This window comes from Halyomorpha halys, unplaced genomic scaffold, assembly GCF_000696795.3.
Source record: "Halyomorpha halys isolate HHAL.00 unplaced genomic scaffold, Hhal_1.1 Scaffold4139.1, whole genome shotgun sequence".
Lineage (NCBI taxonomy): Eukaryota > Metazoa > Arthropoda > Insecta > Hemiptera > Pentatomidae > Halyomorpha > Halyomorpha halys.
The window spans coordinates 13343-27180 of NW_027113524.1; the positions used below are offsets into that span (position 1 = coordinate 13343).

The following is a 13838-nucleotide window of genomic DNA, read 5'->3' on the forward strand; positions in this document are numbered from 1 at the left end:
TTGCCTAGGTCCGGTGGTATAATTGGTTTTTATGCCGACAAAAGAAATTATTTTAAGTTAAAAAAAACCCCAGCTGGTACCTCTCATACATATCAGTATTATACCTACAGGATGCAAGGGCTGAACTTGCGAAGAGACTCCGGGCCTTCGGCGAATGCTGCCTCAACTGTTCCCTGAATAGTTGGCTTCATGTCTTTATGCCTCTTCTTCAAGTCTCTATGGGACGCAATCTATAATCGAAATGACAATATTGAAACTTTAGTTCATTTAAATAGAAATAACAGGATTTTGAGCACTAGTCATTTAAGAAAACACTGTTAGGGCACCTCTGAAACAGCATTAAACTTCTATGAAATTAATGATTGAATTTTACCTCACAATAATTAATAATAAATTAAGGACGGCTGTGTAGTTATTTTGGACTTAATATAATAAAAACGTTGGTTCTCCATGACCTACGAGGGTAGTCTGAAAAGTTTCCGACCGCAACGTGAAGCATCACTCGTAAATAAAATCAAGTGAATAGTTTGGGAGACGATGAGTGTTCGGGACGTCCAAAAACTGCAACTACCGACGAAAACATCGCCAAAGTTCACCAAATGGTGCTAGATGACCGCAGAATTAAAGCGAGAGAGATAGCAGAGGTTATGAAGATGTCAAAAGAACGTGTTTCTTACATATTAAATCGGCATTTAGATATGAGAAAGCTGTCCGCACGTTGGGTGCCGCGTTTGCCTACGTTAGACCAAAAATGTGTTCGAATGAACATTTCCACATTTCCAACGCTCTGTTGGCGCAGTTTAGGCGCAATTAATCCGAGTTATGGCGCCGATTAATTACTGTAGATGAAACTTGGATACACCATTATACGCCTGAAACAAAAATACAGTCCAAACAGTGGACTGCAAAGGGGGAACCGGCTCCAAAAAAAGCAAAAACGTTTTTCTCGGGTGGGAAAGTGATGGCGACTGTTTTTTGGGATAGTCATGGAGTTATTTTAATAGACTATCTTCAAAACGGAAAACACCGTTACAGGAGCATACTACGCATCATTACTTGACTAACTGAAGGCAGAATATGCGGAAAAACGCCCACATTTGCAGAAAAAGAAAACCTTGTTTCACCAAGACAACACACCTCAGCGGTTGCCATGGCGAAAATCCATGAATTACAGTTTGAAATCCTTGACCATCCGCCTTACTCACCATATCTAGCACTTTCTTTTGTTCCCTCATCTAAAAATTGCGCTCGGAGGACAGAGATTTTCGTCAAATAAAGAGGCAACACCTTCGTGAACAATTATTTTGCAGAGGCCTTTTAGATGGGTTACAGAGATGGGAGCATCGCTGGGAGAAGTGTTTAGAGTTACAAGGAGTCTATGTTAAAAAATAAAAAAAAATTTAGGAAAAATGTCTTGTATTTTTGTTAGGTCGGAAACTTTTCAGACCACCCTCTTACAAGAAAATTAAGGATATTTGTAGGTGATCTATAATCAATTTTATTTATATCGAGATATCTATCTATGTGTTTTCTATAACACAGTGGTTCCAAACTCGTTTAGGCCTCCAAACCACTGAACCAGAAATCGTACCATGCACGGACAAATGTTTCCCGATTTGGAACAAAGGGTAGTCTCCCTCTGGAAATTATGGAAAAAAACTGCATTTTGTTACAGTTTATTAATGATTTTACCTATTAAAACATTTTTACTAACACTCAAAGGCCAGGAAAAATAAGCAATTAAACAGTTCTAACAAGTCTTCACAAAATATGTGCTGCCAAACCCTCCCACGACCCAGTGGTTGGGAACCACTACTCAACAAATGCAGTCTTTTGGTTTGACCTGATAATACAGTGCTGGATGCTCTTTAGTATGAGTAAATATTTAAATATACTAAGTTAATGATCTTGAGTTGCGTCTCTTGTATCCATGTATATGGCCCTATCATATTTTGAGCAGGATCGTAATAAAAATATATATTACTAGCAGGCTTGGCAATGCTTCGTTATTGATAGATTTGAGTATGCATACAAATTAAATGAACTCAATTGGAAGTTTGATATCAATTAATGTACTTATTTACCATTTAATATATATTATTATTATTATTTTTGTTACTTAACCCTTTTAGTGCCGAAGGCCGATATTTTGCTGCACTGGCGAAAAGTACCAGCGCCGATAAAACCTTAACTTTCAAATTCAGTCCATTTCAAAATAAAACCTTAACTTTTTTTGTTCTCAGATGTGCCACTGTTCAAGCAAAGGCATTTTATATGACTTGTGGTAAAAAGTTTATGGGTTAAATGTGTTATTGATCGAAATACTATATAATGGGAATATTTACCAAAATCAGCGCACAATAGTTGGTGATAAATGTGATAAAGATTATTCCAATGATAGCTCCGATGTATCCTCCTTGACTGAATGACTTAGGCAAGGCGAGGATCGCAGTTCCAACAGTAGACCTGAAATTGTTTGCAATGGCGTCAAAGTATCTGAAAAAAACAACACGGATAAATATAAATTAACTTGTATTATTATTGGTAACTGGTAATTGGTTATCAGTTATTCAGCAGATCATCAAATATTCTTGATTATATGATACTATTGTTAAAACATGTGCCCAATATTTATGTTGTTAAATTTTAACAAATAACAAATTTTCTAATTATAATTTATTTATTAATCAGTCCTGACCTATGATAACTTCCTTTAAGAAGATTTTTAAAATATTGCAACGTCTGTCACACTTAATTTTTGTAACGATGCTAACAGCTAAGAGAAGAACTTTTCAATCATATATAACGGGTTTAACTGATTTTTATCAGACCAACTTACTTATAACTTCAAACAATTTTAATTGAAAATACAGATAATAAATTTAGACATCTACCTGCTATTTGAATTCAGACAAAACTTATAGAATATGCCTTTACTAATAACATTTAAAATATTGCAAGAATGAGTGTCTTCCAACCCAATGTCTCTCCTAAACATTTACAAACTTGTTTCAAAATGAACTATTACAACTATATTCTGATTGACGTTTCAGAATTTCCTCTCCAGTGTACATTCCCATGTGCTTCCTTCATCTTAATACATGTTCCGAAGCAAAGACTAGCGGACAAGGGCGAACCCAGGATCAAAACTAAGGCGGGAGCCATAGTCAATCAGGTTGTGACATTTCAGCACGGAAAAGGGGGATGAAACTAAAATTTTAAGAAAATTCAATTATATGTAATTCCCAGTGCTTTATTGATCGTTACCATTAGTATTTAATTTATTTATGACCTTAAAGTTTAAAGTAAACTTGTACAAAATCCTTTCCGCAATAGCTCTTCTTCTTCTTCTTTGACGTTTCCATACAAATGGCATAGTCTGGGGATGACAAAATAAATTCAGCGGTACTCCTGAGAACCTCCAGGTCGCCGTAATCCTTGGTCACCAAGTCTGTAGTTTTAGGCTATCTCTGCTTCCGTTTTTTCTCCATTTTCTCCATCACATTTTTGGAGAATGTGCTCAGTTGTCTGTTCTCCCCATCCACATCCCCACAGAAGGTTAGGACCTATTTTTAATTTTCTATGGAGGTGATCGTTGAGCCGGTTATCTCCAGTTCTTCATATCAAGCAATATCAGGACTTTCCAGAAAAGTTGCTAACATCGATCCTGGGCTTGAAGTCCGGATGCTCATCATTCCACCTCTGCTGAACCGACGGTTTATTTATGGTTTTAACTTCCTCCAGTCTCTGTGCAGAAGTAATCTGTGGCAATTTGGAACCTTCTTTCGCTAGCATATCAGCCATTTCATTTCCCATTATTCCACAGTACCCAGGTATCCACTTCAGGGTTACATTCTCGTAAATGGTGATAGCATGCTCTAACTCAGTGGCAAGAAAAATCAGCTCCACTTTCCACTTGGACGTTAGGTTCAAAAGAACTGATGCTGCGTTGGTCAGAAATACTATTTTGGATTTCTGACTCCTTCTGAGATCCAGTTAGATTATTGTTGCAACCAGCAGTGAGTCTTGCCCGGCTCTATGATTAGAGGAATTGAACCATGTGGGAATCGCTTTCTCCATTATATGACCGTTTGGAAATTCCATATGAATACCACCACCTCCATTCTTAATAGCTTTCTCAGCTAAACCATCTGTATAGATTCTGGTCCACCTGCTCTTTGGGTAGGTGGTTTTCATATATACAAGCACCTTGGCTTTAACTTCCAATAAAGTTTGGTCCCTTTTCATGTTGATGCCCGGGATGGATGGAATAATATAATAGGGTTTGCAAGGACAAGCCCATGATGGAGAGACGTCTACTGCCTTCTTTATTTCAGCCTGAATCTCGTCTAACTGAAGTGCAGATTTTATTAAGCTCATTTTGTGTAGGAGGCTTTGCCTTTTGAATCGGTTCCTTTTCCTTTGACCTATATGATTCTTTAGTGGGTGGGTGGGGATATATTTCGCTTTTGAGCCTAGATTGAGAAATTGTATATCCCTCCTATCCTCCAACCTGAGAAGACCTGTACTGGACTCCATCTTACTTATTGGTGCAGATTTCACACCTCCAGTAATTATCCTAAGTTCCTGGTTTTGGACTACTGATACTTTTCGAAAATTAGTGTTTGCTGCAAGTCCCCAACTAATTATGCCATACTCTAGCGTGGACTTAACATATCCAGTATAAAGGAATTTCAAAGTCTTATTCTCAGCTCTCCGATTGGAACCACATATCATTCTCATAATATTTGCCTTTCCATGTTAGCCTAGGGCCAGGGTAATGCCGAGGTACTCAGGTGAGTCATCCTTCACAAGCATACATACACCAAGCTTTAGATTAATAGACTCTGGAGCATATTTTGACAAGCTAAAGATGGTGTACTTTGTTTTCCACGTATTTATCTTTAGTCCCCATTTTCCAGTCCATAAGGAGAGGGCATCAAGCGCAACTTGCATTCGGTATTTAGCTGCCACAACTGATTTATTCTTACACCAGTAGGTTATAGCTCTTAAATGTTCTAACTTTATTACTTACAACATGAATAAATATAATTCATTTATGTTGGACATCTGGATACAGTTCAGCTCTACAGTTATTCTGTTCCAATAACAGCATAACTGCAACTACTGATATAGAAATGCTCTTTCAACTTCGCATTTTCTTAGTAATAATGGTCTTAGATGAAAACAACGAAAAAAAAATAGTTCGGAAATTTATTATCGTAATCCTCAAATATATCTAATGTAGCTTCAAATCTCAGAACTGTCATGTCTAGATTACGTTTAGCTGACTCTAAACCTACCAAGATTATTACATCATCATACAGAATCAAACAGCAATATATGTTTAATTAGTTTAGTTGCGCGACATTTACAACTCTTCTCTATCAACAATTAAACATTTTAAAGTCAATAAGAAATCTCTGTTACTAAAATTTCTTGCTTTTTATAGGACCAATTTTGGTAAAGTCCTTCCTTCCCACGATCTTCTGCAATTGCTCATATCATAAAATTATAATTGCAAAGTTAACAAAGTCAAAGTCTCAATGGCGATACCTAATAAGAGATTTGGTCAACAGATAGCATTCATTTCCGTATCGAAAGTTGTTAAGGGTAACCACACTATTAATATCCCAGCCCCATTAATCTAATTATTTATCCAAGTAATAGTAAGCTGTTTTTGCTGAGTCCGTCTGGCAAACAATCGTCAGAAACCAGATCTATTAAAAAAAGTCTTCAAGTCATAATTATTATTTTTTTATTAAAAGTGTAATCTCTATTATATAAAAACAGTTTTTAGTGATCGTCGTATAATATTTTACTGTACACTCTATCAGCGAATTTAAAACTTTAATCCTGAACAGTTAGAAAAACTTTAAACAAGGCGGCGAGTTGAAAACTTAACTGTTTTCGAAATAGAGGTGTGCCGAGGAAAACACTAGACGATGACAGACATGAGAAGGTACGGCTACACCTTACGCGACGGCCTTGAATGAAGATGGGATACAATTTGAGCCCGATTACAATAAAATATTTGTAATAATAATCACATACTGTTTTTATCTCGAACGTTCTAATTTATCTTAATCTGGATACACAATTTGTTTTTGTCTAGATTAATGAAGGGCTCCATCTTAATACAGTCTAAATGAAAAAATTTAACAAATCGATTTCTAAGTGCATATATGTCCTCTCTGATCTAATCAGGCTAATACTTTAGGCCAATTTTCAACACATTGTATTGCATAATATCGTCCAAAAATCAAGTTAAAATTTGAAGTTTCTAGATATTTGGTTATTTTTTAATGTTTCGTGTTATGGAAATAGTAATTTTACTTTTTGTAAGTATAATTTCATGATATTAATAAATTCTTTGGTGTTTTATCTCTTTAAAGTTTTAAACTGAAGAAAACAAATAACTCAAAACTAGAAAATCTTGATTTAATGTGTATCACTTGTAAGCCAGCGCCATAATGTAGGAAGTTAACGGTTACTCCAAAAAGGTTACATATAGCTGCTTTGCTTCATTTTGTATTTGATTCTTCTGTAAGCTGTATCGTGGATTAGGGTTAATTTGTGATAGCTTTACAGATAGTATCCCCAATCTACGGCACTGCCTTTAGAATACGTTCAATTCATTATGGGGCCATATCACATGCAAGATGAACTCTTAGAAAATTCACCTGTACCTTCTGTGTTAAAAAAAGGTGAGCTATAGCAAAAATTGAAAAAGTAATCACAAAAATGAGTATTATAGAAACAAGATGTTAAAGAATAGAGCCATCTTAGATAAGCTAAAAAGGCGTTTTTAGGCCAAAAAAAAAAAAGAAACCCTGAAGCGCATACATTAGAGTAAATATATATAATTGCATACATTAGTGTAATGCTCCCGACGTTTTTAGGTATAAATTCGTAATTTAAGAAGTTTCAGGCTATATTAATTCAACATTATTTATTTGTCATACAACGTTTCACTATCTATCTTCAGGTTAAATTGTAAAAAGCACTACAATTAAAATATCTTATACAACAACTAAAACTAACACTTCCCTTTTAACCGCAGACAATATTCTCTGAGATGTCACCTATACTAAACCATCAATTCCCATCACCATTCCTGCATAGTCTCCTCTATCCACCCACAGGAAACCAGATCCTGCCACTCTGACTTGAGTATCCAGGCACGTAGAACTAAAAAAACTTTAACTTTTTTTTTAGTCCGCTCCACTATCCCCTAGAATTGCCTTCCTGTTAATAGCCGACATGTCTCTTTCCTATCTTCATTTAAATCCCTTCCTTTTTAATTTCTTCTCAAATTGCAAACTTATGCTTTCCAATCATAACACCTAACTTAAGAATGTAATTTAGATTAGAGGTGAATATTTTTTCGGTATCAATTGATCATTCTATTTTACTTTAGTACTTCTTTTATTTTTAATTTAGAATAAGAATTTTTGTTTAACCAATTTTATTTTTTTATTTACAATTTTAGGAGAAGTTGGGTCCTCTGTCGCAAATGCGGTTTTACCAGATAAAACCATGAGGTTCTTTGAAGACCTGTGTTAGCATCGGAGATACTCACTCCCTGGGGATCATTGTTTTATTTATTTATTTTAGAATGTGGACCTGTCGATTTGTGTTTTAACTTATTTATTCCCTTAACTTAGTTTAAATTATTTCTTTTAACTTATTTATTCATTCAGGTATTTAACTTTGTCTATTCATTTAACTAAACTTTTTTTTTAAATCTATACACCAGTTTTTTTTTTAATTTATTTATTTTTCTGTGAACTGATATACTGCTGTGACTAGTATGCCTTTGATTTTTTTTTTATTATTATATCATGTAAATATATGCATTTTATATATGTTCGATCATGGATTGATTGGTATGCTGTGTATTGTAGCAATTTATTTGGGCAGCGTTGTTAGGGCTCTCTATTTATATATTAGACATTGTATAATACCATTAGAACTGAATATTTTTTTAAAAATATTGTTATGTATTGAGAACACTGGGCTAAGGAGAAATTAGATTTAATTAAATAGTATCTGAATATAAATTGACAATTGCAGTTGCCGACCCATAAATATGCAAGTAAATGGAACTTTTGCGAGGGTATCTAGTAAAGCTTTCAGGAAAGTCTAGGTTAGCCAGGTAGACTTGTTCTCTTCAAATACCGACGATTCGGAATGGAACATATATATATATGCATATATGTACGTGTGTGGTTGTGTAATGAGCAGAGGCTTGGTCCCCCTTGACAAAACCCTGCCTACGCCCTAAGTTCCTTTAGCGCTGATCCATAAAGTGACAGAGTTCAAAGGAATGGATGCCACCTAAATTTTTCCATAAAGTTGAAATCCAAAATTAATGCTGTTTCTGGAACCCCGTCTTCCTTCGAACCGCAGTTACCAAGAAACGTAACAATATAAATTGATTGTTTTATTTTATTTATTGTTTAAATTGTATAACAAACTTCTTTTATTTTTAATTGAAATTGAGAATTTGTTTACAGATTTAATATTGAAGAAAAAAGATAAATTAAGTTTTATTATATCTTTTAGTTTCTGGTTAGATTTTTTTTCTTTTAATTGTAAATTAATGTTATTCTGAAGGGACCCAGTCACAGAATACAATTGATTTTCTGTCTATCTATATAACACGTTATTAATTAAAAATTATGAATTTATTTATTGATTGAATTATTTAATTAGATATTTTACTAAATATTATATTATACAATTTTTTTTTTATTTACTTCAATTCAATTTTTTAATGAAACTTATATTGCCTTCAGAATCAAAATTTTCCAATCGCACTTTAAGTTTTAGATATCGAGGAACCAATTTGGTTCTGTGTCCTGTCATTCTCAATAGAAACGATTTATCAGAAACTGGTACCCGATTGATCCCACATCGATTTTGTTCTGAATATTACTTCTCGGCTGCTTGCGCTTACGCATGCTTAACTATATTTTCCTCGGAAATTTATATTTCGATAACAGCTGGACCAACTTGGCCCAAATTTGGCGGAAAATTAAGGTTCATTGTTAAATGGGTCTGTCATCAACATGTTTCCTCAATCACTTTCGCTTAACTAGGCGTGATAGTATTTATCTTGACACGCATAGTTCAAACATAGCACGTTCCATATATTATATCCTCCAATGAAAAATCATAACAATTTTTTTTTTTTAATCATATACTTATTGGTATTTACAACTGTATAACATATATACAACAAGTAAATTTGCTGTAGGGGAGATAGTGACATGATACAAACATGTGGAGAATCTACCCATTGATAGAACTCCAAATAAAAAAAAAATTAAAATAACATGATTTATTCTTATACCTTGAGATATAGGTAGATAATTATGCACCTACCCTAATAATTAAGTAACCTATCTATATTAATAAAATATCTTTGTATATTTTGTTATATTTATATACCTCAAAATATTGTGGTTATTATACTATTGGGGATAGGAGACAAAATAAAACCTCCCTATCCAGTAGACATATTCAAATAATAATTAATACAAAAGCCGAGAAGAAAAAATGGCAATTTTTTCATCCCAATTTTTAGTAAAAACTGATAAGTCTGCCAAGCATAGGTAGGGGGAGTGAAAACTGGTGGCTGTTTCCAAAACTTAAAAAACATTCATTTTTCATTTGGAGTTCTATATCTTAAAACTATTACCGACATAAGAAAATCTAAACGAACATTATTAAAATAAGAGTAAATTTGCTGATTATTAACACTAATAGAGTTATTTACGTCGAATAGTGCTCGAGATATAGCTTTATAAAAAGCAACATTACAAAAAAATGTACTGAAATTTCAGTCAGTAGTTAGTTAATTTATTTTGAGAAATATTTATTTCAGGAACCATACAGGACTAATAGACTAGCACTCAAATTAAAGCAAGTTTAATGGACTATAAAGTTGTTAGGACCTTTTCCTTCGTAGGTCAGTATGGATAGTCAGGATCAGTAGTAGTTTGTTTGTTTGTTTATTTGTTTGTTTAGTGGCGCCAAACTTCATTGGTCATCAACGCCATTTATATTTTATTTAATTTTGCTAATATTCGTTAAATTTTATTTATTATTAATTTTTTTTTTTTTTTATTTATTTTTTTTTTTCTTCCGATCAAGTTATATTTTTGTAAGTAAATTTTGTGATTTTAAAAACTGGAACACCAATTCTATTGCCTTATCATCGTCTCCAATGGTTTTTGAGATATCTTGGCTTAGTCCCAAGCTATTGAGGTGTGGTGTAAAATGTGGGATCAGTAGTAGTTTTCACGCTAAAATAATTGATTAATAGTTGTTCCGACAAAAAATTTGATTTATGAAAAACTTTATTTCAGAAACCATAGGACATACAGATGTCTATCAGCACTTAAATTGAAGCCAGTTAAATTTACTATAAAATAGTTTATAACGTATATCTTTGTAGGAATAGTAGTTTATAAGATATTTGACAAAATAAATTTACAAAATCTTAATTCCTAGTTGTTCGTATAAAATGTTGATTTTTTAATAAATATATCTCTAGACCTACTTTATAGTCCATTAAACTGGCTTTAATTTGAGTGCTAATATACATCTGTACGTCGACTGGTTTTTGAAATATAGATTTTTCAAAATAAATTAACTAACTACTGATCTTTCAGTACGTTGTTTACAACATTTTTATGAAAAGCTGCCATTTAAAAAGCAATATCTCGAGAACTATTGTACGTTAATAGCTCTATTAGGACTTAAATTTTAGAAAATTTACTCTACTTTAAATGATGTTCTCTTAGATTTTCTATTGTTGTAGATAGTTTTAAAGATATAGAGCTCCAACTGGAAAATTAACTATTTTTAACGTTTTCAAACAGCCGCCATTTTTTTTCCCCCATTCTATACTTAGCAGACTCATCAGCTTTGCTATTATTTATACATAGATTTCATAAAAGTAATCAAAAATTGGGGTGAAATAACTGCCGTTTTTCTCCTCTTAGGCTCTTGTACTAAACTGATTTAACCATTTCCGAATACATTTTATTTTTTATCAATTCATAGGTACCTCTTTTCTGTGACTAGAACCTGGTAATGACGAAATTTTATATCATTGTTACAAGTGCTGATTCCTTTGAAACATTTAATAATCAATATAGTGCTTTATTTTTTTACTATCGGTTATCGAAAAGATTGATAACAAATAGAATAATTAATTTTGAGAATTAAATCAAAATTTAAATAAATATTTAAATGGTCTGTAAATACCTGAACTTGGCTATTAGACTAGTAAAAGTAGTTTAAAACTTAGCTGTACCTAGAAGTAAATGTACAATAATTTCTGTTAATGGAATCTTAGCTCAAAAAACATGTTGGTAAAACCTTTACTACTATTCTCACAGTATCCGTAGGCTCAATAGGTCAACCTTTTTAAAATGGTAGCCATATGTTGTCAAAACGCCCTAAAGAATTTTAAATGGCTGAAGTAATATTATAAACTCCTTTAATGTGCATTTAACGAGGTTCAATTTGAGCCCTAAAAGAGTGCTTCATGTTCCTTATAGTACAATAACATCTAATAATCTAATAATAATGAAATTAGTGCGGCGCGCTCATCACACAACTTTCTCTTACTAAGCTACTCACGTCCACAGGTTTGTGTTGAACGACCAGGGAAGAGGAAAATTGTGAACAAATAATTTTTATTTTTCTGTTGTAATAAAATTTCTTTTATTAGAGCTTCTCGAGACAGCAAATATAAATTTTGTTCCTGGCCAGAACAGCAAAAGATAACGAAGCAGTCATACGATCGAGGAAGATCATGCTGAATCGGCATTTATCATTCGAATCGGATTTATCTATTTTCCTTTTTTCTCCTTTAATTATTCACAAAACTCTATAATATTCGGTATTTATATATTTTATATTATTGCTAACAATAAGAACTGAACTTTTTCAAATAAACAAAATTAAAGGTAACATATTTTGCAAAAAGATTTTTCGAAAATTCGGCAATAATGCCCTGTTAGTATACTTCAATGAGGATAAAACCTGTTTGTGATTAAAGACAAATTATATTCACTAAGTTTAATCAAAATCATTTAAGCAGTTTAGGAGAAAATCGAAAAAAAAATGTGAAAAATCGATTCTATAAAGTGGCACGTTGGTCGATTTTAGCGTAAAAGTTGATGTCACATCCTAGGTATCAGTGATGGGCTAAAATTAGCTATAGCTAAAACTAATTGCCATCGATACAACCCTTATTTATGAATGAGCCATTAATATCATATCTATGGCAATTTTAGCTATTAGTTTCATAGTTGCCAACTCTGCTAGGTACATACCTACATTAAATATGCAATTTCAGTTTCGTTCGACTTTTTTTTTTTCAAAGCCCCAATATTTGAAATAAAGTTTTGTGCTTAATAGTGCCTGTGTAGCGGGGTTTTCTTTTTATCTGAAACGTTGTTACATTTTTAAACGTGAATGTAGTGAATGAGTATTGACTTTATTTGAGTTAATCTGTGTGATATTTAATGGTATTGGGGCAAACCACTATTAGGAGTTAATGATCTTTAAAAAAAAAACTAGGTCTAAATCTACGATTATTTACAATATTTAGAGGTTGTTCAACTGGCTTAAATGCAGCCCGTTGCCACCGCACTGGTTGGGGCGCTGGTTGCAACGTCTGGAATAGTGGCATGGGCTGATATTTCAACCAGTCCAGGAATTTGATATGCCTCCTCCTGATGAAGTCCGGGACCGTTGGAACAGCCAATAATTTGTGAAGAGTTGGTGATATCTCCTTCTTCCATACTGTAGTCCGTACAATCTTCCGCAGTATGGAATTTTGAAGGTGGCGCTGTGTACCATCATTGAGGTGGATGAACAAACGGAACCAACGTATAGGACAGAGTATGCTCTTGTAAACTTAAAGTTTTAACCTGAGGAAAAGGGCACATGATGTAAGGAGATGGTGTAGGTGGTAGGATTTCCTTTTGACTGTTTTTGTTTTTTGATATAGGGTTTTTGATACTCGACTTTTCGGGAACCTCAAATATATATTTCCGTCAAAAAAAAATTTGGTGGAAATTTTACTTCTGGGTATAAAAAACTCAGTAAAAAAGAAAACATTCGAAAAGATTTCATTGAGAATGAGTTTTTTTTTAATCAAAGATTATATATACCCTAACACACATCCTTGTTATATACTAAAATTTCAGCAATTTCGTCCTTTAAATTTTACCAATATAGTTAAACTAGTAGTAATTGTCTATAACCCCAAAAATGTACGAAACTGCTAAATAAGACTTATGCATCTCCAGGGAGTGGTAAATCTTTTACCGTCGTCCTTTTCAAAGTTCAGTTTTGCATTGGAATTAATTGAAAAAAAAAATTGTTTTTAGTAATTTCTACGTTAATTTGGTAACGAGAATAGAAGCTGAAATAATTAAATTATTATTATCCCATTTGTAGACATGCATGATGCCATTTTATTATCATTTCTAGATACTTTGGTGTCTACACATATGTTATCTGCATGTTTTGGCTGTTTGGATTCTATTGATTTGTTGATAAGCACTTTAATTGCCTCAAGAGAATTTTTTCAACTTAAACAATAGATAACCAGACATATCTGTAAAATCCATCTCCGGATTACCGACCTGTTCACATTTTCTATACTACTTGTGAATTGGTAATAACGTTGGAATTTCGATGGCTCGGCCTCATCTGTATTGGATAGGATAGTATTTGAGATTGTTCGGCCTCAGCTGTATTGGATAGGATAGTATTTGAGATTGTTCGGCCTCAGCTGTATTGGATAG

General features: G+C 33.2%; 1 protein-coding gene across 1 annotated transcript in view; it reads right to left on the minus strand.

Moving 5' to 3' along the window:
• LOC106691881 (proton-coupled amino acid transporter-like protein CG1139) overlaps positions 1–13838 on the minus strand; it is a 34275-nt gene that overhangs the window by 13327 nt on the left and 7110 nt on the right. The window contains exons 3-4 of the mRNA XM_014437783.2: positions 2346–2496; positions 109–230 (exon numbers count right to left, since the gene is read on the minus strand). Of these exons, the coding sequence (XP_014293269.1) occupies positions 109–230; positions 2346–2496 (273 nt within the window). The remainder of the gene's footprint in view (positions 1–108; positions 231–2345; positions 2497–13838) is intronic.